Here is a 27,187-nt window from a genome sequence, read left to right as displayed (position 1 = left end):
GGCACTGCCAGGGGCTGCCAGAGGCTCCCAGGGCCGGCTCTCCGCCCGTGGCATCCCCGGCCCTGCCCGGCCGTGCCAGGCCCGGCCCAGAGCCAAGCGCGGCACCGCGGCCTCCCGGACCCCACCGCCACTGCCGCCAGGGGGCGCCGCAACGCAGACCCCCGCCGCACCGGCACGCGCCGAGGGGCTGAGCCTCTTTCTGATTGGCCAGAGCGCCCGTCGCTCTCGATGCTGCCCCGCCCCTTCGTGGCCCGCGTGTCCCTGTGTGTGCCTATGTAAAGGCCAGCGTGACGCCAGCCCGGGGTGCCGTGCGCGCATGCGCAGCCGAGCCCCGTCCCGCGGCCGCGCTCCATGAGGGGCGGGGCAGCCCCGGGGGCGGGGCGCGCGCGGGGGCCGAAGGGACGGATCCAAGATGGCGGCGGGGCGGACGGGAGGCGCCCGCGGCCCCGAGCGGCGCCCGCCCCATTCATCGTGGCTGTGACGGGCCCGGGCCCGCGAGAACACCGGCAGAGCGCCGGCAGAAAGCCGGGAGCGAGCCCGGGGGCAGCGCCAGCGCAAGCGCTACAGCACTCGGACCCGCCAGGCGCCCGTGACAGAGCGGGTCGGAGCGCGGGCCGGTGCCGCCGGCTCGGGCGGAACGGACATGGCCACCATGGAGAAGCTGACGAAAGCCTTCGAGTCGCTGCGCTCCTTCCAGCAGCAGCAGGGCCCGGCTACCCTCCCCGAGGAATCGCTCCAGAGACCGTGAGTGATCCTCGCCCGGGACTGGGGGGCTCCCGACACCCGTGTCCGACATCCCGCCCGGGCCGGGCCGCCCCGGTTCCGATCCCGGGCCGGCCCCCAGCCGGGCCCGCGCGCTGCCCTGTCCCTTGGCAGGTGGCGGCTCCCCCAGACCTGTCGGGGCGCTGCTATCGGTTCTCTGCCGAAGTTCAGACGCGGAGTAACTTTCGGGGCAAGTGCGTTTGAAAATTCACCGGTGCGGGAAATGGAGCAATGCTGTGCAGTCCTAGAACAGACTGGTTCTAGGAAGGCAAATCTTATTTTCACCTAGTACACTGCTGCAAAAAAGACGAAAACCCTTAGGCGTAACTTTAATGAAGCACTACTTCCAGCATTTTCTTTTGTGATAACTGCTGAAGCACTTTTTCTGAGGCCTTGTTTTTCTGTGCTTGACACTTTCTGCATGAGTGTCTTTTCTCTGAACTCTCTGATTGTACAAGTTGCTTGAAATGAGGATTCAAGGCTGAGCAAGAGAAATTTCTTCCACTCTGTAATTCACTTTTTGTATCTTCAAGCGTTGATTGTTGTTCAATCGGTTTTCTTCTTTTTTATCAGAATAGTGCCCTGAAAGTTCATGTTGAAGTTAAAAATAAGTTTTGGTGTTTGTGAATGGAATATTTAAATAGCGTTGAAGTCTGAGTTCTGGTGCTTCAGGAGTTTGTTAGATCCTTGAGCTATTCAAGTTTCCTATTGGGGGCATTACTGGGTGGACCAGGGCAAGGAGCTGTTCAGTACCACGGTGCTGCCCCTTGCGATTGCATCCTCTAAAATCAGCTTTTATTGAGCAGGTGTGAAGGTAGTAAGGTTTTTACAGGATAAAGACATGAGTCACGCAGTTTTTACAGGATAAAGTCATGAGCTTTTTCTCCTGCTGTTTGGGAGGAGGGAGAAGCAGAAGGGTTGAGGAGCAGGTAACTTCTAACTTGGCAGTTTCCTGTGGCTTTGGCAGAGGAAGTGAAGCAGTGGCACTGGTCTCTTGGCCACCTGCTCCCACTGCACATTCTGATACGGTTGCCAACTAAATTATCACGGTTGGTGCTTTTTCTTTTTGGAGAGTGTTGTCTCAAACAATCACAATGCATTTCCACACTTTTGATGCTTAATAGGGGAAAAAACTTTTCTTCTTCATAAGCTAGTTGTTTTTAGATGCCTTACTGGTCTGCAGGGACTAATTGCTCTGTTTTGCGTGTTTGTTTTTTTTTTTTTTCTTTTTTACTTTGTGTGACATGGATGAACATCTATTTTCAGTCTTTCCTATGTGCCATTCAAATTTCTGTCTTGGAAGTTGCTGGTGAAAGAGGTTGTGGTATTTCAAGAGAGAATCCTTCAAATTATTTGTGATGCTTGCTGAGGGATATTATGCTTGGTTCGATGGTCTAAATTTAGGCTTAGTCTACTGTAAACATAAAAAAATTAGTGTTGGATTTGTCCTTGTTGACTTTGCTTTGTGTTTAAAAATAGGCTGTTTTTAGAAAGCTGATGGGATTGTATGCCCCCAGGAACTGTACAAATTCAGTGACAGCATTGAGCCTCATGAAACCCAGTGAAAAGCTATTGTGGCAGCCTTTGCTGAGGCTTCCCAGACTTTTAGTGAAATAGCAGATGATGTATTGAATGTAATTCACAGTACTATCTGCACTTATTTTTTTCTTGTTTGTAGAAGACTGGAAAGGAAAATAGTGTCTGTGTCTGGTGAGAAGTGTTCATCTTTGTTGTGGTTCTATGTAAATAACACTTAAATCTCTTGTAGTTCTGTATAGTAAGTTCCTATCATCCTACTGAGGACTGTCTCCTGCTATGAAATGTTTAAAGATCCTAGAGATTTGGGTAGGGAAGAATTAATTGTTTACCTAGCAGGTATCTGTATCTTTCTTCCCTTTATTGTAAAACAATGACTTCAGAACTTTTGGTAATACTGATATCCTGCCTCTTCTTATTAAAATATGAATCAAATCCAAGCTTTTACCAAGAAGGTAAGAGATTTTAATCAAGAGTAATCATGTGTTATGCTTACATTATGCCTTACAGTCAGATGGCAGTCTCTGGTCCCCTCTTTATATCTGTTTATATATTATTGTTGGAGTTTTTTTCCTTCTATGAAAACTTGACTTGATCTCTGTCATATTGCTTCTATACACTTCTGCTTAGGCAACTCATTTTCTGCCTTATATTTTTTCAGCTTTTACAGACTCTTAAATTTTGTTACAAATTGGATGTTTTATTTTGGATCACAAAGCTCCCACTGACTTATAAGTTCACTAATATGGTGTAAAATTAAGCCCTGCTTGTCAGAAGTGGCACGTTGATGGTTTTTTGGCATTACCATGTCTAGGGTGTGTAGTAGACCAGTTCTAGTTTATTTGGCAATCCGTCACTGCCTGCATTACTACACCTTGTTTCCAGTGGCCCCCATATTTGGAGTGAGTTTTATTTCTTGATCCATTCAGATTTCTGTTTGTTATTAAAATTATAGCTTTTAGCTTCTGTTATTTTTGTCAAGATTAATGTCGAGCCAATTGGTTTAGCCCTTTTTTCTTATCACTGGCTCAGCTTTAGAACTTCTGTATTCTTCACATACTCCTAATTTCAAGGTCTAATAAAAATCAGCATCAGTGAGCTGCATCTCCTTGTAGTCGGCTCATCTGGACTCAGAGGGCAAAATGATCTAGACTTGCTGGTTTTCTTACGTTGTTTGTTTTTCTTCCTGGTCTGTAGAAATACACAGGAGATAAAACTCCTCTGTATGTGAGATGGAGTTTACCTATTGATAACTGCTCCTTCCAGTATCTCCTGCCTTCTGTTACTCATCAGATGTGTGTGATTGATTCATCAAATGTGTGATGCTGTTTTTGCCCCCCTGGGTATGCTCATCAGCAGTTTGCCTGTGGACTTCACAATACTTCTGAATAGAGCTTTGTTTGGTTTTTTAAACTAAAAAAAAACCAAACGTGTTTTCTCTCTAGATACTGTTTTGTTACCCTTCTCCCACAGAAGGCACAGAAAATATGTGCATGTACGTAATGTACATTAAGTGTTTTCCTTCCACTTTTCATTTCTTTAAATTATTTTGTTGGAAGTTATATTTTATCTAGCCAGGTCTTTTTAGGTTTTGAAGTTACTTGTTTCAGCAAGGTGTAGATTATGTGTTTAGTGGAGCTCACTGCAGAAATTTGTCCAAGAGATTGATCTCTGCTAGTCTGAGCAGTATTGAACACCACTGCCTGCTTTGCTTAGGGCAGTGTATTGTGTAGATAATAGAGAACTTTATTCTGGAAGTAGCCTTTGTCAGCAGTATTTTCAAAATGTCATGTATCTGAAGTGGTGAGCTTATGGGCAAGTTCAGATGTGCCTGTTCTATTTTTGGGTTGGATATGTACTGAAAATGATGCTCATAAGAGACTGGGACAGCTGGGTAAAATTAGCATGAAGGTTGAAATGATTTAATTATTTCCTGAGGTGCCTGCTCACATTGATGGTGCTGATGTTGCAAAATCAGTTGGACATCTTGGACAGTATTTGGTGTTTTGTTAGAGATGATCTGAAATGCTGCTGAAGAGTCTGGCACTTTTTCAAGATGGAGAGAAAGAAAGACATTGTGTATCTTGAACAAATTCAGGTTGCCTGCTCATATTATGCCAGTGTCTTAAGTCCAAGAAGAGAGCCTCTTTGCTGTTTAGTTTGCCTAATAAAATGATGCCTAACTGTAACAGAAAAAATGGCTTTGTTCAGAGCTATTCCTTAAAATTCTAAAAGTAGAAAGTATTTCTGGGGTGAGATGAGATTTTCTTTGTGAGAAAAACTGAAATCTTGGGAGCACAGACTTTTGGACCCCTCACTTCCTGCCTGATGGAAGAAAAGGGGCAGGAATACTCGCAAATGACGACTTTTTTTTTCAAAACCTCTACTATTATTTGAGCTGAAGTTTCTAAATAGAGCAATGTAGTTTTTAAAAAATACTTGTCTAACACTGTATTTTGAGTTGACTGAATTTAATGTGCTTATTGGCTACTTGCTGTTGGGTCTTGATGTTGTGTTACTGCTGTTGACGTAACTCAAGGTTGTTCTCGTTGTTTTCTGACTTTTAGTTCAGGAACACTGTTTTGCTATTTCATGATTTTTGCTATTTTTTACTGAGAGAATTAAAAACTAAAAATGATCGATTTTTACTTAGAAAACAAAAGGGAAGATTCTGTGAATGTGAGTGAAGAAGCTAGTAATTCTTTATTGAGAAAGACTCAGGAGAGATACCTCTGGGTGGGTGGTTTTGCTCCAGTATTGCTACTGGTTAATTATTTAAAAGTAACATCTGCTTTCCTAAAAGTGATTCTTTGTCTGTAAAGTTAGGAGTAGGAGAGACTGCACACTGAAATAAAATTTCACAGTCAGAGTTAGGAGTCTGTCTCACTCTCTTTTTTCAGTTCCTTTATTGGGGGTGGAGCAGGGAAGAGCTGCTATTCCAAGTGCTTGTATTATGTTGAAGTGAATGTTAAACACATTTTGCAAAGGAGAAGCTTTTCATATTGTGCTCTCTATTGTTTGTAAATACACATTCTTTGTTTCTGTGCATTTTGTACTCTTTATTGTACAGCTTGGCCTAGGGTTGTTACTCTCACTGGGCAGACTGACTAGGGTTCTGCTGTTTTTGTAATTACCTTTGGAGGAATGTAGTGTATGATAGCATTGCTTTGTCATCCTTTGCAGTTCAGATGCAAAATGGTCCATTTATTAGAACTCCAAGTTTCAAGACATTGGCAGACTAAAAAAGTCTAAGGTGATACTATGTAGGAGGAGGGTCTTTTTAAAAGAGCTATTTTTGGTTCTCTCTCATTTTCTCCAGCCTTTTTTCTTTCTATGTTTCTTTTATTTTTGCTTTGTTCTAGGACTGCCATATTTTTTTCCATCCTTTCCCTTTACTATTCTTCATTCTTCAATTTTCGTTCCCAAGCATTTTCTCAGTGAAAGTTATGGAATTAGTGTGATATTCCCTGTTAAATGATTCATTCTTAAGTCTTCTTCTAAGTTTATATTTCTCCTTTGCTTGTGTGCCCATATGATCTCAGCAGCAGCTGCAGATGAAGTCCTGGGTCTACAGGTAGCTGGTGTACAGCTGCTTATGGAGTGACCAGAAAGTGAAAATGCATCTTTTTCTTGTATAATGATTAGACATTACTTTAGCAAGAGTGTTTGAATGGTCACTTTTGCACTCTTGTCTCACACTCATTATCATTGTGTTCTTCCTTCAGAAAGAAAGAACTTTCAGCTACCAAGAAAGATCGAGTGAATCATTGTCTAACAATATGTGAAAACATAGTTGCTCAGTCACTAAGGTAAGACAATGCCTTTAATTCATTGATTATTTATTAATATCTTTAATTCTTTAGGATGAATAACAACTTTGGAATGTTAGTTGTTGGGAGATTCCTTATAATTGCTTGCTTTAAATGCTGAGCTTCTATTTAAAACTGAAATGGCATGGTTTTTGGTTTTTTTTTAACCAAAATCTAGGAAGGACTTTTGTTTACCTGTTGGTGGGGGTGAGCACTTTCCTTGTATTGCAGACAGAGAAACTTAGGCACAGAGGTCAAATACTTTACCAGGTTATGTAGGAAAGAGTTGGGAAATGATCTCCCAATTGCTAATGAAGTGCTTTAGTACACTGAATGTCTTCTCCTCTTGTATATGTGTGTATAGTATGTATGTAGTTACATTATAAAACCCTTTCAAAAACATCATTAGTGTTCATTTTCATAGTGCACATTGTAATTTTCTAATGTTTGTTTATTTAGAAATTCCCCAGAATTTCAGAAACTGCTGGGCATTGCTATGGAGCTCTTTCTCCTCTGCAGTGAGGATGCAGAATCTGATGTCCGGATGGTTGCAGATGAATGCCTTAATAAAGTTATTAAAGTAAGAACTTTTACTATCAGATTTTGTCTCTTGATGCAGTGTCCTGTCTGAATTCACACTGATGTTCTTTTAGTTGCTTTTCTTACTGTTGATAATATCTTATAATTAAGAGGCTAAGTAAACTTCTTTACTAAATTCTATACGTGCTCTGTCTCTCTTAGGAGGGGGTTTTATGCCCAGATCAACATATTTAACTTTTAGCTTGTCTTATGTAATTCGTTGTTCTGATCTATTCTTGTCTTCAATTGTTCATTAACTTTGTTCTCTTCAAGTTAACCAAAACAGGAATGTGGGCTTTTCTGAAATCATCTTGTTGTGTGGGAGGAGTACTGCTATTATTGTTCTGTAAACATAAAGACACTTAGCATGAGGAAAGGTAAAAATATTATTTAGAAACTGATTGAAAGGTAGTTTGGCTTGCTGAGACTTGGAGAAGGAGATTTCAGGCAGTAATTAGAATAAATGTGGTGTTCTGGAGGTTGTTTATTCCCCTGCTGTGATCCAGAATGAAGAGCTTGTTGGAGAATAGCAGATGGGCATTCATAGGAGGTCACACAAGGTCTCAATCTTGATTCAGAGGATCTTAAAATGAACCTTTTGGGTAATTTGTAGAATCTGCTGCTTCCAGAATGGGCTTGTCTTCACTTGCCTTTTTTTTGTGTTAGGTTTTTTCTGAAATACTTGAACTTTAAGACACTGTTATGTACCTGCATAATAATCTAGTTGATGTGAAGTTTAAGTAGAAATATGCAAATAATAATTTTGTTTCACATGAAGGGGTGTGTAGAAGCAAGAAAACTAAACATTGATGTCTGAATTAATTAAGTTTTGGGGGCTGAGCTTGTGGCTGAAAGTTGTATGGAGAAAGCTTACAGATTGTGTAGTGTGTTCCATAATGACAGGGAATGAGGAAGTGCGAGTTCCTTGCTTTTTTGTTTTGCCCAATAGCACTTTGCTCTTTTCACTTTGATTTGAATGTTTTCCTGTTTGATGGAGACCGCTGTATGCGATACATACGTTATTATTTAACTTTATTTGCTTTGAAAGCTGCTCTGAAATAATTCTAAAGAATGTAAGCTTATTTCCTACTTTCCCTGAAACACTTACGTAGGCTTGGTATAAAATTTACCTCATAAATTCTCTATTTAATATTGTTGCTCTCTGACATGTTTCAGGGTAACTTGAAAAACCTAATTTCTTTTCCAGATGTTTGTATGCTAGTTTGTTTTGTTTTCAAGATTAAAGTGGTTTTAAATAATGGCATCTTCTATCAGTCATTAAGCTTCCCAGTTGGTCTCTGCTCTGAAGTGGTAACAGTTGTGGTATTCCACACACATGGATGTATCAGACTGCTATTGAAGCTGGGTGTACTTTGTATTCTGTTTCTGTGCTTTATTTTGTGTGGAAGTAATTTAACAACTTAGGCAGACACTTGTGTATAAATGCAGAAGCAAAAAGATGCCCAGTTTTATTATTGGTTGTGCAAGTACCAGTGATGCTTATGGTAAGTAGAACCCAGGTGTTGGGCCCCTAAGCTTGCATTTTAACCAAAGTTCAACCTTTTTTAGTATCTCAGGCATTTTTAGAGGCTAATTCTTTTGCTAGTGTGATTCTTTGTAGCTTCTCTTGAAATAAAAGACTGTGGATGTAAGCATTACTTGAGTAACTGTGTGTCTGTCTGGCATTTATGCTCGTTACTATAACTAGAAAACTAACTCTTCTGTGCAGACAAGGCTGAGCACTTGAGATAAACACACTGTAAGTCATCTTCATGTATCACTACACTTACCTGTCAGAACCTCAAAGACAACATAAATGGCTCAAAATTTAAATAACTGTGGTGATGCCCTTAGAAGAAAAAATACCAAGCTGGGACTTGGCAGGTTTTTGTGGGTAAGGTCAAGCTGTCTGAAGCTGATGCATGATGTTGTAGTGTTCTCTGTGCTAATAATACCGGTGGGACTGTTCACACGGATTGTAGTACAGTTGGTCTCAGTAACTGGAATTTATTATTGTAGTAATTTAGAGCTAACTATGCTTTTTTCCAATTGGGATGACATTATGGTTTCTAGCCTACTAAAAATATAGCTATACACTAACAAAAAGAGTTCTTCCAGTTGGCTGTGTTGTAAACAACTTAGCCTTGAAGCCAAATAATAGCTGGTGCCTTTTTGTGTTGCTTGATACCCTCATGTATATAGGGGTAGTGAACTTTTTATAAAAACTTAAGTTTTGTGAAGTTAAATCCTATTGCTGTCGTCTAGGCACCTGCAGTCTGTAGTTGGGGTGCTTACATTAATACAAAGATACAACCCAGGGAAGATTTTGCTGGGGAAGGCAATGCCATTGTATTGTAACAGCTGGTGTAATTGGGATGGATGGAGTTTTGGAGCATACAGTTATAGGCTGGGGAAATCATGCTCTGGAGGAGCCACAGGCTCCACTGACTGTGCTTAAGCAGTTGTGGCTTCTAACTCAGTGGGTGCCATCAGATTTTGTAGTCATCATGAGTAATCCTGTCAAAATGTGAGTTTAATGCTGATCAGGAAGGCAGTTAGAAAATCAGAAATTAATAAATTATTGGGCAAGGAATGAAAAATTAAATACTAAACTTTGTAGCACTATATAAATCCACAATGTAGGCACTTGCACATTGTACAAAGGTCTCATCAGAGGAAGAGCTGGTAGAAATGTTCATAAATTGTAGTACATACTATAAAAAAGTGGAGGAGGAAGGGTAACCACATATATACAAGTTGTTCTGTATGAAGAGATTGTATTTTCATATCTTCTTATTCTCTGATACTTTGAAGGTAGAGAATGGTCAAGTGGTAAACAGAAAATTACTTTTCTGTGCTTACTTTCATTTCATGTGCACTGGGTTTTAGCCAGGCTGCAGGTCTGCAGTGCATGCTCTCTGTTGCTGTATGCTTGATTACATCCTGGGATGTGACACTTCTGGTATGCACAACTCCTTGTGGTGTGCGTACTAACTGGATGCAGAAAATAGGTTGATTCATGAAACAAAGGGTTTTCAGGGGCTGCTAAAGGTAATGGTACAGATACAGCTTCAGTCTGAGAATTAGTGGGAGCCTGCTTGACAGTTGGGGAGGGAATGCCTCCATATAGCAGGGAATGCCTTTTGCTGCTTGTGAATGCTATTCTTGCGTTTTAATATTCTGTTCATGAGTATCTGTTGCTGTTGATTTCCAGAAAACACAATAGGTTGGCTCTGCTTGTAGGCTGATCCCATAGGCCTTTTGCAGGTAGAGCTGATAAAACAGTCAATATTAACTGTAAGTAACTGTTAGAGTTTGTGGAGTTTGTCCACATTTGTGTGAAGGATAAAGGTATTTTTTCTTAGTATTTATCACTTTCTTAGTTATACATCAGATACAGGGACCATTAGATACTTCTGTGCCTTGTTTGAAGCTGTTTTACTGCAAGTGTAACATCTTTCCTGTAAAGCACCTCCTCTCTGATACAGTATGTTATCAATCCATTTTATTGCAGGCTTTGATGGATTCCAATCTGCCCAGGTTACAGTTGGAACTGTATAAAGAAATTAAAAAGGTGAGTTATTTTTCTTTCATATTCTTCTAAGTGTGGTATTTAGTATGTGTTCTAGTATATTGGAATGTAACATTACTGTAAATTAGTAGTTTGTCTTTTAAGATAAAGGTCAAAGCCTCATTTTAGGAGGATATGTGACTGTTTCAATGTATTATTCTACTGAATTCCTCACTGTTGTCCCCATTGTTTTGATTTAGCCACTTCTGAAAGCTTATCTGGCAGAAAATATGTGAGCATTTGGTTTAATCAGCAATTTAAGTTAACCTTAGTGACTCCCCACCCAAAGGAATAAGGCATATTCATGATGTTTTGTTCCACTGACTAAGCTGGAAAGAATAACTCAAACTAAAAGGGTCATGAAAAGTAGATAGAGGACAGTGACCTTCTTAATTGACACAACCTAATGGAGAATTAAGGCTTGAAGTAACCTGATATAACTACTTTCCGAATATGTGATGTGTACTTACAGCTTCTTACAGAGGCATAAGAAAAGATACTGAAGCAGGTATCAAAAGCTATCATTTAGATATGTCCACAGGAAGAAATTTAGTAATAGCCTTTTTGGAGTTTGTGACTGGAGAAGAGAAATGCTATGTTTAGGACAGTATCACTGAAATTATGTCTCTTGCATCTATAAACATGTAGGCATGCTTGTATAGACAGAAAATACAGGTGTTACTCGTCAGACTGGAATGATACTGGGTTTTTTTGTTTTTTGGTGGGGAGGATAATAGAACTCTAGAAGATAAATCACAAAACTAATGTGCATAGCTTTTCTTCTGTTAGATGTAGGGCCATGTATGGATATCTTACTGTATTGCTGTACCTTAATGTCATGCAATATTTTTAAGGGTGTGGAATTGGACATTACCTAATTAAGAGAAAACAGCCAACATATAAATTTCTCTGAAGTTTCTGCCCATTTATAACCAGGTGTAGGAGGAAATATTTTGTTGTTCAGTAGGTGTGTACTTCTTGAAAGATGCTCTTGGATTCATGACAGGTGAGAGAGAGGTAGCATGTGTAACAGGATCATCCAGCAGACTGAATTTTGTTTGTGCATCAGGATCACTTCAGAAGCCATGCCAAAATCTGGTGTTCGGCTGTGAACCTGAGAAATGCATGTTCTGTAATTTAGATGCAAGTATTTTTTACTTGCCATGCTAACAAGGTTGCAAGCCCTTGATACATCAGCTGAAGAAAGTAATAAAGAAATTACAGTTTTTAAACATCTCAGCTTTGTCTTCAGGTGATTCAGTTTGAGAAGCATTTTGGTTGGGTTTGAACTACATTAGGTAGACACCCTCCTAGGAATCTGTTGACTTCCATAGTTTTCTATATTTCCAACAACACTAAGGAATTGTTCTACATCCCTAGACACTAGTGCATTCTAGTTCAAGTCAGGTGCCCAACTGAAGGTGTCAGTCCAGGTAAATAGTTACTCAGCTTCAGTAGTCATTCCATTATGACTTGCTACAGATCAATATGTTGGTTTATCTTTGGTGCACTCAGAAGCTGAATGTTGTTTATTTGCATATCTTCACTGCCGTCAATTTTATGCTGTATTTATATCTCTGCAAGTGTTCCAGTAATTTTTCAGACTCTCATATCATCAATGTTTCTTTGTTGGCTGATGCCTTTCTCTGTGGTATTTTAAGCAGATTTCAGCAGAGCAGAGATCTCCGACACTTCCTTTTCTTTTGTGGTGTTCCTTATTACTCATTTTGGATTACTCAGAAAACTAATAGCAGCTAGAAAAATGAAGAAGTCATGGAACTGGCTTGACTTCCTTTTGGCTAAAGGAAATTTATGATTTCTAGACACCTTATATTTTTACCTGTTCAAGTAAAATATACACTTTTGTATACTGTATATTATTGGTAGTTTTTTTGTAGGAAATGGTTTTGCATGATGAAATGTGATAGTTATATGCTCTGTCTAGAATGGTGCTTCAAGAAGTCTGCGTGCCGCACTCTGGAGATTTGCTGAGCTTGCCCATCTAGTTCGGCCTCAAAAGTGCAGGTAAACAGATTCTAATAATGGACTTTCCAAAGAACCTTTAAAGATATACAGATGTTAACAAAATGTTACTGTTTGGCAGCTTTAAGTTTGTAATTAGGAGGCTGGAGGAGTTGCTCCCACCTTATTCTCTGAATTCATTTCATCAGTGTGTTTTTTTAATGGAGTTTTAGTTCTGTGCTATAAGTTACTGTAAGGGGGAAAAGTTTGTGGAGATAATGACTTGTATTTTTTAAGTATATTCTCTTGCATTCAGAAGATTCTTCTTATTTTCCTATGTTCTGTGTAGCTATCAGGTACAGTTTTGTTTGATTTAGTAATACCACAGAACTTGAGTATGAATTAAAAATACTTGGAAGGGTACAGTTGTTCTGAGCTCAAATTAGTTTTTAAAATTTTCAAATTTTTTTTTTTTGGTGCCATATTTAGGCCATACTTGGTGAACCTTTTGCCCTGTCTAACACGGATAAGTAAGAGACCTGAAGAATCGGTACAAGAGACGCTGGCTGCAGCAATACCCAAAATCATGGCAGCTTTTGGCAATTTTGCAAACGACAACGAGATTAAGGTACCTTTCTTGACCCTACTAGTGCTCCCTGTTACATTCCAAAGCATGGTGAGTTATCAGCATTACCAGTCAGATGGTGCAGAAAGCAGTGTTACAGCTGCATGTCTGAATTAAGGTAGTAGTTGCCTTTGCTTGAGGTGCATGAAATAATGTTTTGAATAAATAAAAAATACATTTGCTGGCTTCTTAGTTCACTTCTGATATAAAGTTAAGTAAGGTGTCTTTCCTTTTAGGTTTTGTTGAAGGCTTTCATCGCTAATCTTAAGTCCAGTTCCCCCACTATCCGTCGAACAGCAGCAGGATCAGCAGTAAGCATCTGTCAACATTCACGAAGAACACAGTATTTTTATGCCTGGTTATTGAATGTGCTTTTAGGTAAGATTCAGGGCAAAAAATTCACTTTATGTGTAAGTAACATTACATGTTTTTCCATGTATCACTTTGCATAAGTGAAACGTTTTCAGGTAAAGGGAGGATACTTAGACTACCGGTTACTCTGCTGATACTTTCTCTATCTGGTGTTAAGTTAGAGGAAGTTACTTCTAGAGCTGTTTGTCTCTCTCTGTGCTGCTAAGTAAGTAACATTGAAAAGAGGTAGCTGAGGCTTGGGAAACAGGTGGAATGAGGAGGAAAATGAAGAGGTTTAAGGATTCTGGGTGAACTTGTGCAGCATCAGGAGTCTGAAGACTTGCATGGTCCATCAGCTTGGTTGCTGGTGCAGCAGGTCTGGAGTGGAGGGTACCCTGCTGTGCTCTGGACTGTGATTACATACCCTGTGACCTTAGAAGGACCACCACATAGATTCTTTTATAACTTAGAGCAGAAATGGAGGGGGTTTTATTTAAAGCACACAACTTCATACCAGGTATTGCTTCCATATTTCTTCAGCTGGGAAGTTTGCATGGTCTTCAGGTTGTTTTGCAAGTCATGATGAGAGACATCTCTGGCTTTCATTTGAAACTTGCCTTAGTTTTGTCATTGTCAAGGGGTTCTTTACTATGTAGAAACATGAACTATGTAGACTGTATTGCAAAAGGAGAGATAAGGAAGACCAACAGATACATGAGGTGTTATCATGTTAGCCTTGCTGCTTTCAAGAAGTGTGAAAAATTCAAATGCTGCGTTGTGACTTTCCTCCCTCTAAAGTGATGTGTGATAATGTCCTTGGCAGTGATGAAGAATTCAAACGGAAAAACAAATGGGAACTTCAAGAATTGATTCTGATTTTTTTTTATTCCTGCCTGGATAGAAGGTTGTGTTTTCTTCCATAACTTATATTAGTTTGTAATATGCTTTGGGGTTGGTTGTGCTTAGCAGGTAGGTATATGGAAGAAAGTTCCAAAAACAGGGAGAAGTGCAAATATCTTCCATTAGGATAGTAGTGCATCTGTGAGCAAGGGAATTACACTTGGGTGTGAGCTGTCAAGTGGAGAGAGGAGGCAGGTGAGAGGAGCAGGAGAGTGTAGATCATTTGGTGAAAGCATTCAGCTATTACAAAACAAAAAATACAATTTTATGTGTTTTTGTGGAGTAAAAAGTAAGAGGCAGGGAAGATGAGACAGGGTCCTCTGATCTCCCATGTTTAATTGATTGTCAGTAGTATAAAATACATATTTTCAAGTGTTTCTACATTTGGAAAGCACTCTTAAGTTGCTGCTAAGTTTTGGTTGTTCCATTTTGTTGGGTTTTTTTTATTTAAAGAAGCTATTATATGGGCTACATGAACTAACATTTGTGTTGAAGCTAACCACTGTCAGTAAATCAGTAAGTTATTTGGCCCCTTCATTTCTCCCCTCAGGCTTGTTGGTTCCTGTAGAAGATGACCGTCCTACTCTTTTAATTCTGGGTGTTTTACTTACACTAAGGTATCTCATACCTTTATTGCAACAACAAGTAAAAGATACCAGCCTGAAAGGCAGTTTTGGTGTAACAAGGAAAGAAACAGAGATTTCACCTTCACCAGAACAACTTATACAGGTAAAATATGAATAATAACCCTTACCTGAAGAGTAGTAATTATGAGGAAAAGAAATAAATCTTGATCCAGCATTAGTCTGATACTGAACACTCTGAATTCTCGAATTCCTCTTTATCTTGATAAATGATAGTTGGTCCAGTGACAGGAATTATTGATAAGTAATGACCAGAAATCCCAGTAAAATGAATTGGCAGTACTAGTTAGGTGTGCCCAAAGGAGCCAAAAACTTCTTATGTTGCCTTTGATGTCATCCTTCTATAACAATAGAAAGAAACAACAGACTTCTACTGAAAAGGCATTTAAGTGGTTATAATTAATTGACATTTCCTCTTTGGAAGATTGTGATGAAGATCAGATATCCCAAGCATCAGTTATTCTTAATTCATTGCTGAAATTTTATGTTGTATAGGATAAAACACATAATATGTTCTGTCTTCATAGAGACTTATTCCAGTACTCTGCTGTCTTTCAGGTTTATGAACTGACTCTGCACTATACCCAGCATCAGGACCATAATGTTGTGACTGGAGCTTTAGAATTGCTCCAGCAGCTCTTTAGAACACCCCCCTCTGAACTGCTCCATGCCTTGACTGCCTGTGGGGGCATTGCTCAGGTCAGTGTATCCAAAGATGAACCTGCCAGCAGGAGCCGCAGTGGGAGCATAGTGGAACTTATAGGTAAGCTCTGCTTTTGATCATTGGAGTAAAAGGAAATGAACATACATCATCAGGTCTAGTTCTCAGTGTTAGCAAAAGCATGAAGGATAAATGAAATGTATGCCTGTACATGGCATTCTTTTTTCCCCAGGTACAGTAGAAGTTCTTTCCCTCCTTTTAAGTGGGTATACATTCATTGATTAATGACAAGCTTCTGAGTTTTTTTTTTTTACGGTTTGTGTTGATGATTTTTTTGTTGTTGTTACACAAAGCAAGTTGAATATAGTGACTTTTTTTTACCCCATGAAATAAATGTTGTTCTTACCAATCACCTGACAACTTTGATTCCTAAAACCAGATCTAACTGAAACTGAGAGCTTCTTGCTGAATACCAAAACCAGCATGAAATTTAAGCATGACTTAAGCTTATCCTTGACTGTTAAAATCAGCTATCAGCTTTCTTGTCTGTGGATTGCATGTTCTTGAAATTCTCTTAACTGCTACCAGTTTCAAAAGAATCAGTGTCTGATTGGATTTTTGTAAGGAGTCTGTATTGAACTAATGGTCAGCCAATATTGCTGCTTCTGGAAGGTAAATTATTAGCTGGAAGCAATCATAGCAGGGAAATTTAGAACACATTTTTGAAAGCAAACTACACACAAGTGGCACAGAATATTAAAAGTAATTCAGTGGCGAATGATCAAAAAACCTTGGACTTCAAAAGCAAAAAGTTTGCAATTTCTTCCTGGCTTTGGTTTTTGTTTGAATTTTTTTTTTTTTTCCATTCATGGCTATTAGAATTCCTTCATGATTTCATTAGCTCTGTCTTTGCCCTGATGTGTTACTTTCTGTGATTTGCAGCTGGAGGGGGGTCTTCATGCAGCCCTGTTCTTGCAAGAAAGCATAAAGGTGATTATTTTTGAAAACAAATCTTTAATTGCATTCCTTCCTGATTTTTTTGGGGTTGTTTTTTTTCCCCCTCCCCACCTCATTGTCTTGCTGAATTTGGGTCTTCATTCACAATTGCCTGTGTTATCAGCTGAGTTTAATCATTATAAATAATGAAAGAATTCTGATGCAATTTCTGATATTGCAATCAAGATATTCTAAAATAATTTAAAGCAATATGATTTTATTTTTGCTGTAGTTCACTGGCAAAGTTATGCTAATGATTATTGATGTAGTTTTAAATGTTTAAGAGCACATGGAGAAATAATCTCTCTGAACAGGGCATTCTTCTTTTTATGGTAGTACTTAACCATTAATGTAAGTTGCAAAATAGTTAACTTTCCTGGTTTTGTTAGGCCTGTTTTTTTCTCTGTAATTCACTAATGCATGTGTATGTTTGCACGCTTCAATATGGTGCTTTGTTATTTCTTTTTCTGTTCTTGATGATTAATTCTATACATTTTTGTCTTGCTGTGTACATTTTAATTTCTTTTTTCAATAGGTAATTCATTTAGCAGGATTTTAAAGAATACAGTTCGCTCTGAAGTATTCTTTTCTGAGGTTGTGCATGAAAGTACTTAATATTTAGTTGTATGTTTACATGTGATTGAAACCAGTCATATCACTATGACAGAATCAGTCTAGGTACAGCTGTGTAACATTTTCATCACCTGCAATAGGTGAACAAAATGTTGATGCTGAGTGAAACTGTGTGAATGTAGTGGAATCACTGCAAGCATTAGTAAGCAAGGGGTGTGCAGTGCTGAAGATAAAAACTTCAAGGAAAAGTAGTTTAAAACTAAATGAGATTATATGAACTTGAAGGACCATTACAGCTTATACTTTTCCCAGATATGTCCTTCTGTCTTTATGTGCAAGGAATGTCATAATGCCTAAACCTTATCTGTATACTTTAAGAGTATATCAAAATGTGAACTAGTGGTTAAAGCTGAATGAAATAGTGCTTATGGATGCAGTTATTGTTTCTAGATTAGAAAGGACAGATTGAAAGAATGGGTGTCTGAAAGTAGATATTGCTGCAGCATCCAAAGGTGAGACAGAATGCAACAAATCGTGATATCTATTGCAATGCCTGTGACATGTAAATAAAAAATGGTAAATTATCATTTACGTTCTTTGTCTTGTTGGTAGTCTTTAGTGTAACTTTGAAGTATAAATAATAGTGTAAATTCAATTAAAGTACTTGTTAAAACACTAAGCTTTCACTTGGTGAGAAAACATGTATGAGTCATCAGCTTTCATCCTTTCTCATGATTATTATTTGAGATTTTATGGTCTAAACAATGGCAAAAACAATTTGAAGAAATCCCTTCACAATTTTTGCTTGGTTTATTTTCAAATTGTGAATTGTTCATTTCCTGCTGTTTTCCATTGTAGAAAGGAGGGAAAATCCAAACCTATTCCAACTTCCTCCCTTGAAGTCGTTTTGCAGTCATGTAGAGTAGTGGGCAATGGATGTGTCTTCTCAAGCTGTAATGCTCCTTTATGTGTAGGGGCGTAAAGTGAGGCTGATCTACAGAAATCTCTGTTTCACATCTGTGCAATCTTGCTGCATTAGACCAACTTCAGTTCTGAGCAGCTGGCCCACATTGGTTTATGTTTCAACTTCAGAAGATTATTTGCAAAAAAGGCTGAAAATTCCTTTTGAAATCAAAGCCTATGTTTCGAATGCAACTTAAATGGGTTTTTTTTCTTATTAAATAGAGGAAAAGTATCCTGCTGTGTGTGTTATATATTCATTTAATACATATAACCATACAAAACCTAATGTGCCTAATGACTGTTTTTCAGTGTTCTTTCACTTTTAGAGATGGTCAGCCATGGAGAGCAGAAGAACATCCTGGTTTGTTTCAGTGAAGTGGATGTAAATGTGAAAAAGAATAGAGAAGAATATATTACATTTTGTGCTTTTTGTTGGGAACTCCTAGCAGGATTTTACTCATTCATTCATAGGAATAGTTCTCAGTTACTTTCATTTTACATAGATGGTATATGGAAATGTCATGTTTACTTTTCTGCCTTACTTACAGGTTTGAGCATATTTTCAGAGGAAGATAATTCTACTGTGGTACTGCTATGTATGAAAGCATACATAGAGAAAAAGAAATTAATACAAAAGTGTATTAATGCTTAAAGTGTATTAATGCTTTTTTTACCCCCAGTTAACTTGAATAAGGTGCAAAGGTATCACCCAGAGTTATCCAAACATTAGTTTCTTGCATTATCAATCTTAGACTACCAGTGCAGCTTGGTGCTCTAAGCAAAATGATCCTTCTCACAGCAGTTACTGTGAATCCCTCTCTCAGCAAAGGCCTTGTAACATCAAGAAGGATGGGCTTAGCAGCTCCCTCTGCACTCCATGTGCTGTCCCATGGACAAAGTTTTCAGTGCAGTTGTGTCCTTGGTTCTCTTCCAGGCAGTGTGCATCTGCAGGTATCTTTCTCTTTCCACTGCCTGTAATTTAAGTAGATAATGCTCTGTAAGAAAACTGTGGTGGTTGTGTTATGTTAGAACCCGTTGTTGAGAACTGCTGGTTCTCAAGTTTCTTATGGTAAAAAGCATCTCTGAAGGTTTTTTGCCTTAGTAATCCTTAGCTTTCAATGGTTGTCCATGGTTCATCACCCTGTCCCACCTGTGTGTTCTTGTGCTTCTATTCTGCACTGCTCTTCCCCCTGGGCTTTTTCCGTTCTGTTATCTTTGGAGTTCCAAGCAGCTTTTGATAGTTTTTGTAGCCTTGAGGAAGAGGTTATTTATTCTATTACTTGTGGTGTGCTAATGCCCTTCAGAATTGAGGGCAGACATCCAGATGCTAGGTATCCAGTCCTCAGGAATAGCACATACTTGATGAAATCAGTGGGATCCTAAATGTAGTCCACAAGAATAAACTAGAAGTAATAAGTTGTAGGTAGTTTCCTGAATCGTTGCACTGGTAAATGAAATTACTTAACTCTGTTTCCTTGTCAGTGCTGCCTGTTTCATTCCTGATGAATTAGTGAGGGACTAGATGTACACTTTATTCATTCCTTTCTTCCTTTCATCCATTACCTGTCATAGCTTTGAAAAATTATTTGGATAAACTTTTTAAAATATAGATTTCACATCTGTCTTCAGCTGCTCAACATTTCAAGCTGACTGTACCTTTTGAAAACTAAAGGTTTTTCTTATATCACTTCTCAGGTAAAGTACTTCTTGGTGAAGAGGAAGGCTTGGATGATGATTCTGAAACCCGATCGGATGTCAGTGCTGCATCATTTGCAGGTAACCTGCCTTTCTCTTTAGCAGTATAGTCAGCAAATACATTCTGTTATTGCTGTATACAAAACAGTGTAAGTGATGTGTTACAGTGGTGAGAAAGTGTATGGGCATTCAAGATACATGGTAAACACAACTGAAACCATAAATACTGCTGAGTGTAAAACTTAATGAAGTTGGCAGCATTCGTTTTTTTAATGGGAGTTACTGGTCGAGATGGAGTGGCATCTTTATAAGATACCTATTTTCCTACCTATAGTTTAAGTGTTTCATTGCGCACTTTTTTTAGCCTATTTTAATATGTGGTTTTAGCCTGTGTGTTCATTTTGAGAGTGAAACACAAATTCAAGCACTGGATTGACTCATAAATGCCTGTGTTTTGCAGCTTCTGTGAAGGGCGAGATAACCGGTGAACTGGCTTCTTCATCAGGTGTGTCAACAGCTGGGTCGGGGGGGAGCTCAGCTGCAGATCCCACGGGACACGACATCATCACGGAGCAGCCCCGTTCCCAGCATACGCTGCAGTCAGACTCTGTGGACCTGGCAAGCTGTGACCTGACAAGTACAGCTACTGAAGGGGAAGATGATGAAGTGCTCAGTCGCAGCTCCAGCCAGATCAGTGCTGTCCAGTCAGATGCCACTATGGATTTGAATGATGGCACACAGGCTTCCTCACCAATTAGTGATAGCTCTCAGACTACTACAGAAGGTCCAGACTCTGCTGTAACCCCTTCGGACAGTTCTGAAATTGTAAGTGTGCAGCGGGCAGAGGGGGGATCTCCTTCTACTGAGGGGCCCGACATATCTCAGAGCTCTTCCATGGAGGGCCCAGACTTGGATTCGTCTCCTTACTCGACTTCTGCTTTTCAATCCTCAGCCAGTAACAGTGGAAAGGTCAGCAGCTCACACCTCTGTTGGAGAGCTTGACCTCCTTTTAACACTTTCGCTTCAGCAGTAATGAAAAAAGCTACAAAGCTATAATCAGTGTGTTCTCTTGGTGGGGCATGTGAAGGCATTACAGATTTTGCTCACTGAAAGAATGGCAATATCAAATTCTTGACATAAATACATCTTCTTAGTAGTATATCCTTAATTTTGTGTAGATATTATAATAATTATTTTGGTGCAGGAGGTTATTGGAAGTGTTAAAGGGTGAACAGTTTATTTGGAATGATAAAGGAATATTTTTGGAGCACAATGCTTCACACTGCCTTCTGCCTGTGCTTTTACACTTGGGAGCACAACTCTTTTTTTTTTTTTTTTCCTTTTTATTCCATCTTAAGGATTTCTCCTATAATGGGCAAATATTGCATGATTTACAAATGTAGCAGTTACATATCTAATGAACACCTGAAATGTGCATACAATATATCTATTTTAAGACATTTTTCTCTCTTGGGCAAGTGCATTGTGAGGTTGTAGTAAAAACAGCAAAAATACAATTACTGGGAACCAGAGCAGAAAATTCAAAAGGGGGAAAACTTAGAATTTATTTAGACTTTTTCAAACATTATCGAACTTTTGACACTAGTTTTCTGATAGTAGCTTGGAAAAGTAATAGTCTCTTAGTGCTACAAAAAATAATAGATTTATAATCATCATAAGCAAATACTTCTGCAAGTGTGAGGATTCAAGAACCGAAGGAGTGATAATAATTGCTCTCTGGATTACATGATGGCAGTGCAGAGGCCAAAGTGAGCGGGCATTTATTGACAAGGTGTGTTTATTGGTACAATGGGTTTATGCAAATTCTTGTCAGACTGTTCTGTGTGTCAGTTGGCATACTGTTTACAAGCTGTAATTGCATGTAAAATTATGTTTTCATAATTGACAGACTAAGTGGTTGTCCAAGTTACTGACACACAAGCTTCTTAATGAACAATTTCCAGGTGCTTATAAAGATAGGAAGTAACTGAAGAAGTGTCCTGTTTTCTGATAAAATTAGTGAAGTTGGTTTTTTTTTTTATTTTACTGCCATTGATTGTTATGATTAATTTTTATAGTTATTTGTCCATATACCTATTGCCTATATATTGCCTTGGTTCCAAAGGTCAAACTCTCTTCCAGATGAGTCCATCTTTGTAGTCTCTGGTTTTTAATGAAGAAATGAAAATACTTTTTTGTCATTTCCTGTCCTACAGTTTGTTCTTAGTTTGATTTCACATATCCAGGACAAGAGAGGTTATGGGGGAGTTTAACTGCAAGGGCCAGGGTTATTTTGTGGCAGTAAAGGTGTTGGTTGTGATCTGTAACTGCTGAGAGAGAGACATTTGTGATAAGGGAGCAAGGGGAGCTGCAGGGCGGCAATGGACTGAGTGTTTTACTTTGTTGCTGTTGGTAGCCAAGTTCATGGCTCAGCTGGAGACTCTCAGATGGAACTATGGCCTCCAATAGCCCCAGAGCTGCAGGAGGAGGGGAAGTGCTTTGGGGTTTACATGCAGCTGGATGCTAATATTTATCAGGCTCTTATTTGCTTTCAGCTATTTCTAGATTACTAACACTGCATGTTTCAAGTTTAATATTCTGTGTAAAGATAAGTTATTTTAAGTCCTGTCCTTGCACTGTGTAGGTTTTGGAAGGTGCTGAAGGGCAGTATTCTGGAATGCAGATCGGGCAACTACAAGATGAGGAAGATGAAGCTGGAAATATTCTCCAAGATGATTCATCAGACTCCTTCAGAAATTCTTCTCTTGGTATGTTGATAAATATAGGGGTGGCCCAGACTGGTGACTCCATTAAGACAAATGTTCAGGTGGTTTTGCACTTCCAAGGGAGTGAAGACTCATGTAACAGATATGAAAACCCAACAACTAGATGGATATGTAAAATAAGGAATATATTTCAACACTTGTGATCAATCACTTGTTTTGATCACTGCTAATTTATTTTTCATGTTTGCATAATTAAGTTTAATTAGAGTGCTTTTAGTTTGCATCTGAAATGGTATTTCATGAATTGCTTTTTTTCTGAAGCTCTTCAGCAGTCTCACCTGCTGAAAACCATGAGCCATAGTAGGCAGCCTTCTGATAGCAGTGTGGATCGATTTACATCCAAAGAAGATTCAGCAGATGCTGGTGATCATGAGAGCAAGGTGAGAAGTAGTCACGGTGGTCTGTTTTAAAGTTCAAAACGTTTAAAAAAAAATTAAAACTCACCATTACTATGAGGTAAATCAGTGGTAAATGTGGGAAGCCTGTATACGTGATGTACCTCCTTATAGGTCAATGTAACTCACGTTGCATAGGGAATCTGAGTTACAGTCTGAATTTTATTTAGTATAAGGTGAATACCTAAATGTTGATATCTTAAATGCAATCACCAGCAAAGCCATACCAGAACACGCTGCTGAGAGCACAAACCCTTTTTTTGTGTGCATTAGTAGGCTACACTGATACTTTTTTACGTGAAATATCTTTGTGCTGATACCTACCTGTGTAGGTAACTTCATGATCTCCTCAGAGGTTAGTCTTTGAGCCTCCTGCTGTTCTAACTACAAGTTACTGATTTCCTCTTACATTTTTTTGATTTCATCTTTGGACCTTGTTCTGAGCTGGGGCAGAAGTTTCATTTTTGGCAGGCAGAATTAGATGAGCTTGGACTATTGGGGAATTCTAAATGTTAGACTATAGAAAACTATCAGTCTTCTTTGGAAACAACTTAGAAATAATATGCTTTTCATACAAAGTTTCCAAAGTTTGATGGCAACAAGTGGTTTAGCATGCTCTTCAGATGCAAACAGCATCTTCAGATGCTTGTAGTTGAGAAAAATCTACAATATAATGTTCCTGTAATAAAATTGAACCAGTTTTTGTACTGGATATAAACTTCTCCAAAGCCTTACATTTTGAGGCTTTTTTTGGGAATATATATTAAACTACATATGAATATTATATATTCATTTTGTATTAAACCTTTATACATTTGAGGATGTGCAGTATTTCTAAACCTTGTGCTAATATTTTATTTCAATTGAAGATTAATTTTTCTCTGTACAAACATTGTGATTTGCCTTCAATAGCCCTCCAGGGTAAAGGGGGACATTGGGCACTATACTGACAGAGACTCTGCTCCTTTGGTGCACTGTGTGAGGCTGCTGTCAGCTTCCTTCCTGCTCACTGGGGACAAAGGAGGTATGTTTGTCTTTGAGCTTCATTGATTCTCTGTGTCTCTCAGTGTACAAAGTTGGAAATGTGGTCACTTTGCTCTGTCTTGTTTTGATCTCACATTATTGGAAATATTGGACGTTTTTCTTTGGCAGTCCCTAAGCTACATCTACATTTTTTTTTAAGTAAATCCAGGGTTGGGGATGTATTTAAAACACATTCCTGTCATGGTATATGTCTGATTTAAGATTTTTGTTCTTTTTCCCTTTTCTAAAATCTTACTTTCTCATGTGCCCATATAATGTATTGTTTTTGAAAGGAGGTGAGCTGGAAGTATGTTATGGCTGTATTTGAGTATTTCAAGTATATTTCAAATACAGTTTATTTGAGGAAAGCAGAAAAGCAGCCATATACTGGAACTGCTTGCTCTGCCTTCATATTTTTGTCCAGGCTAAGCTATTTTACTTTATATAGCGTTATTAATTAAATTTAAAACAATTCAGGAATCTTCTAAATACCTCCCTTTTATATAATTTTTGTTTCTTCCCTGCAGCTTTAGTTCCTGATAGAGATGTGAGAGTCAGTGTAAAAGCCCTGGCAGTAAGTTGTGTTGGAGCAGCTGTTGCACTTCACCCTGAGTCTTTCTTCAGCAAACTGTATAAAACACCTCTGGAGGCAATGGGAGAAGAGTATGGTATGTTGCAGTTCACATATTCCATTTTAATAGTGTGGGTTTTCAAATAAGTGAGGCAGCATCTATACTGAAAACTCCAAACCCAGTTTAGTATTTGTGAACAAATACTGCACAAATTGGAATGAACATGCTGTGTGTGTGGTGAGGTATATTTTCTGTAGTAAGATTTAAGTTTCAGTGGATGAGTTTGTAGAACTTCTGACAAGTTGAAGCTGTTTTAAAGCAATGAGTATGTAGAGGGAGTTTGTTTATTTTACAGATGTTTTCTTCTGATTTAGTTTAGTCCATCTTTATAGATAGTTTCTAAGCCATTAGGTTCATTTTTACAAATGAATCACAGGGACCTGGAGTGTGCAGCTGGTTTGATACATTGACCAAAATGCTTCTTCCATTTCCCTGAAGCACTTTGTGTACAGTTGAAATAAATCACTAGTGTTTTTATATATGTGATCATTGGCATGAAAGGTGTGACTGATCTGTAGATTGCATGCACAGAAAGGGATCTCAGAAGGGGAGAACTATGGTGGGCATATTCTGGATGTGCTGATGTTGATTGTCCAATAGTTGAGACCTCCACTGTAACGTATTTATGAATCAGTAAAGTCTAATACTAGTATTTTTAAAATAAAGTAGTTGTAACTTATTTTCTTAGAGGAGCAGTATGTGTCGGACATTCTGAACTATATTGACCATGGAGATCCCCAGATTAGAGGAGCTACTGCCATTCTCTGTGGAACAATTGTCAACTCCATTCTAATTAAATCCCGCTTTGATGTGGAAAAATGGCTAATGAATGTCAGAAGCTCAACAGGTAACAATTTATTTTATGGATGTATTTTTATTTTTTAAAGTAACATTGCAATGTTTCATTGCTCAATTTTTATTTTTTTTTTTTAAAGGAAATCTCTTTTCCTTGATAGACTGCATACCTCTGTTACAGAAAACATTGAAAGATGAATCCTCTGTTACATGCAAACTGGCTTGTACAGCTGTGAGGGTAAGCAGTAGGAATTTCTTTGCACCACTACAGGTCACAGGGTTGTGATTCATTACTGGGATGTTGCTATCTGCAGATGTCTAAACATAATAACATAAAATTATTTCTTACTGAAGAACTTTATTGGTGCAGAAAAATAGTTCTGTGTTTAGATTGTGTAGCATTATAATCTACTCACGTTGTTTCTCATGAGAAATGTACTGGTATGAGTTTTTATGTTACATTAACCAACAGTAGGATGATTGCAGTAGATAAAAAGGATATCTAAGCTAAATAGGGGAGTGTGAACATGTAACACCTGGTTGTAGCCTGTATTTGGAGAACAAAAATTAAATGTGAGAAATGGCAAGTCAAATAGTGATTATTTTCTGAAATAATAATTTTTATAATTGGGTAAGCGTCAGGAAGGCAAGCAATTCAAATCGGGTGAAAAATCACTCAGGCAATTGTTAAAATAGAGATGACAGCTGAATTAGTGAGTATGTGAATTTTATTTCTGTAATAGAATCTGTGGAAGGTGTTTGGTGATAAAGCAGAGGGGTGAAGGAGTGAGCTTTCTTTGATGGATTTTCCAGTACGGTAGAACATAGACAAATTGGAGGCTGAGGGGAATTCTTTTATCGAGGGTGGGTGACTATTGCAGCTTAAAGACCAGTGAGGCAAAGCATAAATTTTAGTAAAATGTGGATAGTTTGTGTATGGAAAATATGGTTCTATGTGCAAAGAGGAGGGTCTTGTGGTACAGCTGAGGGAAGAAAATCCCGGTAGGTAAATGAGGCTGTCTTTTTAACCTTCTGTTCAGCAATCTTCATGTTTGTGTGTAGTGATTTCATGTGCAATTACACTTGTGATAGTGGCTTTTTAGAAGACTTAACCAGAATTGTTTAGTTCAGGCAACTTTATACTAGTAAACTTTGGCTCTTGCTTTTTCTCTGTATATAATGTGGCCTAACTTTACTCATTTTGGCAGAAATGTTCTAAGCCTTTTGGTTTGTTAATCCTCAAACAAGAAAGTACATTTTGTGTAGTTAAGTAAGACATGGAAGTGTGGAGTTCTGTAACTTTTTCCAAAGGTCACACGTTGTGCGTAGATGAGCATTCAAATATGGAGCTATGACTTTTTCCAAAACTTTGGGAATCAGAACCAGGTATCTAAATGTACCCTGTGAAAATTAGGAGACTGTTTTTGAACAGATGAGAATATAGTGCTGGTGGTGTTTAAGCCCTGTGAGCCCTCCTTTGGAGGATTGCCCTCTGATCTGTAAAGCCTGCATTCCTCTCCAGAAGTTAATTTCAGCAGCAGGTTTTAGCAGTTCACATGGAGATGGTGTTCTGGCTTTGCAAGGTACCTAGCTCTGGTGCTTATCCTAGCTCTTATGCAATAACTTTTTTTAGTATTCTAAAGAAAACAGGTGGTTTTTTTGATGACTTTCATTCTGCTTTTTGGAGAATCTCTTCTATAATATAACTGAAAGTTGTTTTTTCTTCTCAGCATTGCATCATGAGCTTATGCAGTAGCAGTTACAGTGAACTAGGTTTGCAATTGATTGTTGACCTCCTTGCTCTGAAGAACAGCTCATATTGGCTTGTAAGGACAGAACTTTTGGAAACGCTTGCAGAGGTAGATTTTCGGTGAGTATTTATATTTTTCCCTGGGTGTAGTAGCTGAAAGTGCACAGAAGCATAGGAAA

General features: G+C 38.6%; 1 protein-coding gene across 4 annotated transcripts in view; it reads left to right on the top strand.

Moving 5' to 3' along the window:
• Positions 1-406: 406 nt before the first annotated feature.
• HTT (huntingtin) overlaps positions 407-27,187 on the top strand; it is a 76,659-nt gene continuing 49,878 nt past the window's right edge. For 2 of the 4 annotated variants that reach the window (XM_058837333.1, XM_058837332.1), the window contains exons 1-18: positions 407-744; positions 6,024-6,107; positions 6,567-6,687; positions 10,201-10,260; positions 12,203-12,282; positions 12,709-12,847; positions 13,081-13,222; positions 14,646-14,824; positions 15,298-15,502; positions 19,628-19,708; positions 20,088-20,452; positions 22,272-22,395; positions 22,675-22,793; positions 23,721-23,832; positions 24,359-24,499; positions 25,152-25,310; positions 25,399-25,496; positions 26,989-27,128. In XM_058837333.1, the coding sequence (XP_058693316.1) occupies positions 644-744; positions 6,024-6,107; positions 6,567-6,687; positions 10,201-10,260; positions 12,203-12,282; positions 12,709-12,847; positions 13,081-13,222; positions 14,646-14,824; positions 15,298-15,502; positions 19,628-19,708; positions 20,088-20,452; positions 22,272-22,395; positions 22,675-22,793; positions 23,721-23,832; positions 24,359-24,499; positions 25,152-25,310; positions 25,399-25,496; positions 26,989-27,128 (2,450 nt within the window). In that variant the 5' untranslated portion in view covers positions 407-643. Of the gene's footprint in view, positions 745-6,023; positions 6,108-6,566; positions 6,688-10,200; positions 10,261-12,202; positions 12,283-12,708; positions 12,848-13,080; positions 13,223-14,645; positions 14,825-15,297; positions 15,503-16,342; positions 16,391-19,627; positions 19,709-20,087; positions 20,597-22,271; positions 22,396-22,674; positions 22,794-23,720; positions 23,833-24,358; positions 24,500-25,151; positions 25,311-25,398; positions 25,497-26,988; positions 27,129-27,187 lie in introns of all 4 variants that reach the window. The other 2 variants (XM_058837334.1, XM_058837331.1) reach the window with 2 other exon arrangements.

This window comes from Poecile atricapillus, chromosome 4, assembly GCF_030490865.1.
Source record: "Poecile atricapillus isolate bPoeAtr1 chromosome 4, bPoeAtr1.hap1, whole genome shotgun sequence".
NCBI lineage: Eukaryota > Metazoa > Chordata > Aves > Passeriformes > Paridae > Poecile > Poecile atricapillus.
This window is presented reverse-complemented; position numbering and strand designations above follow the sequence as displayed.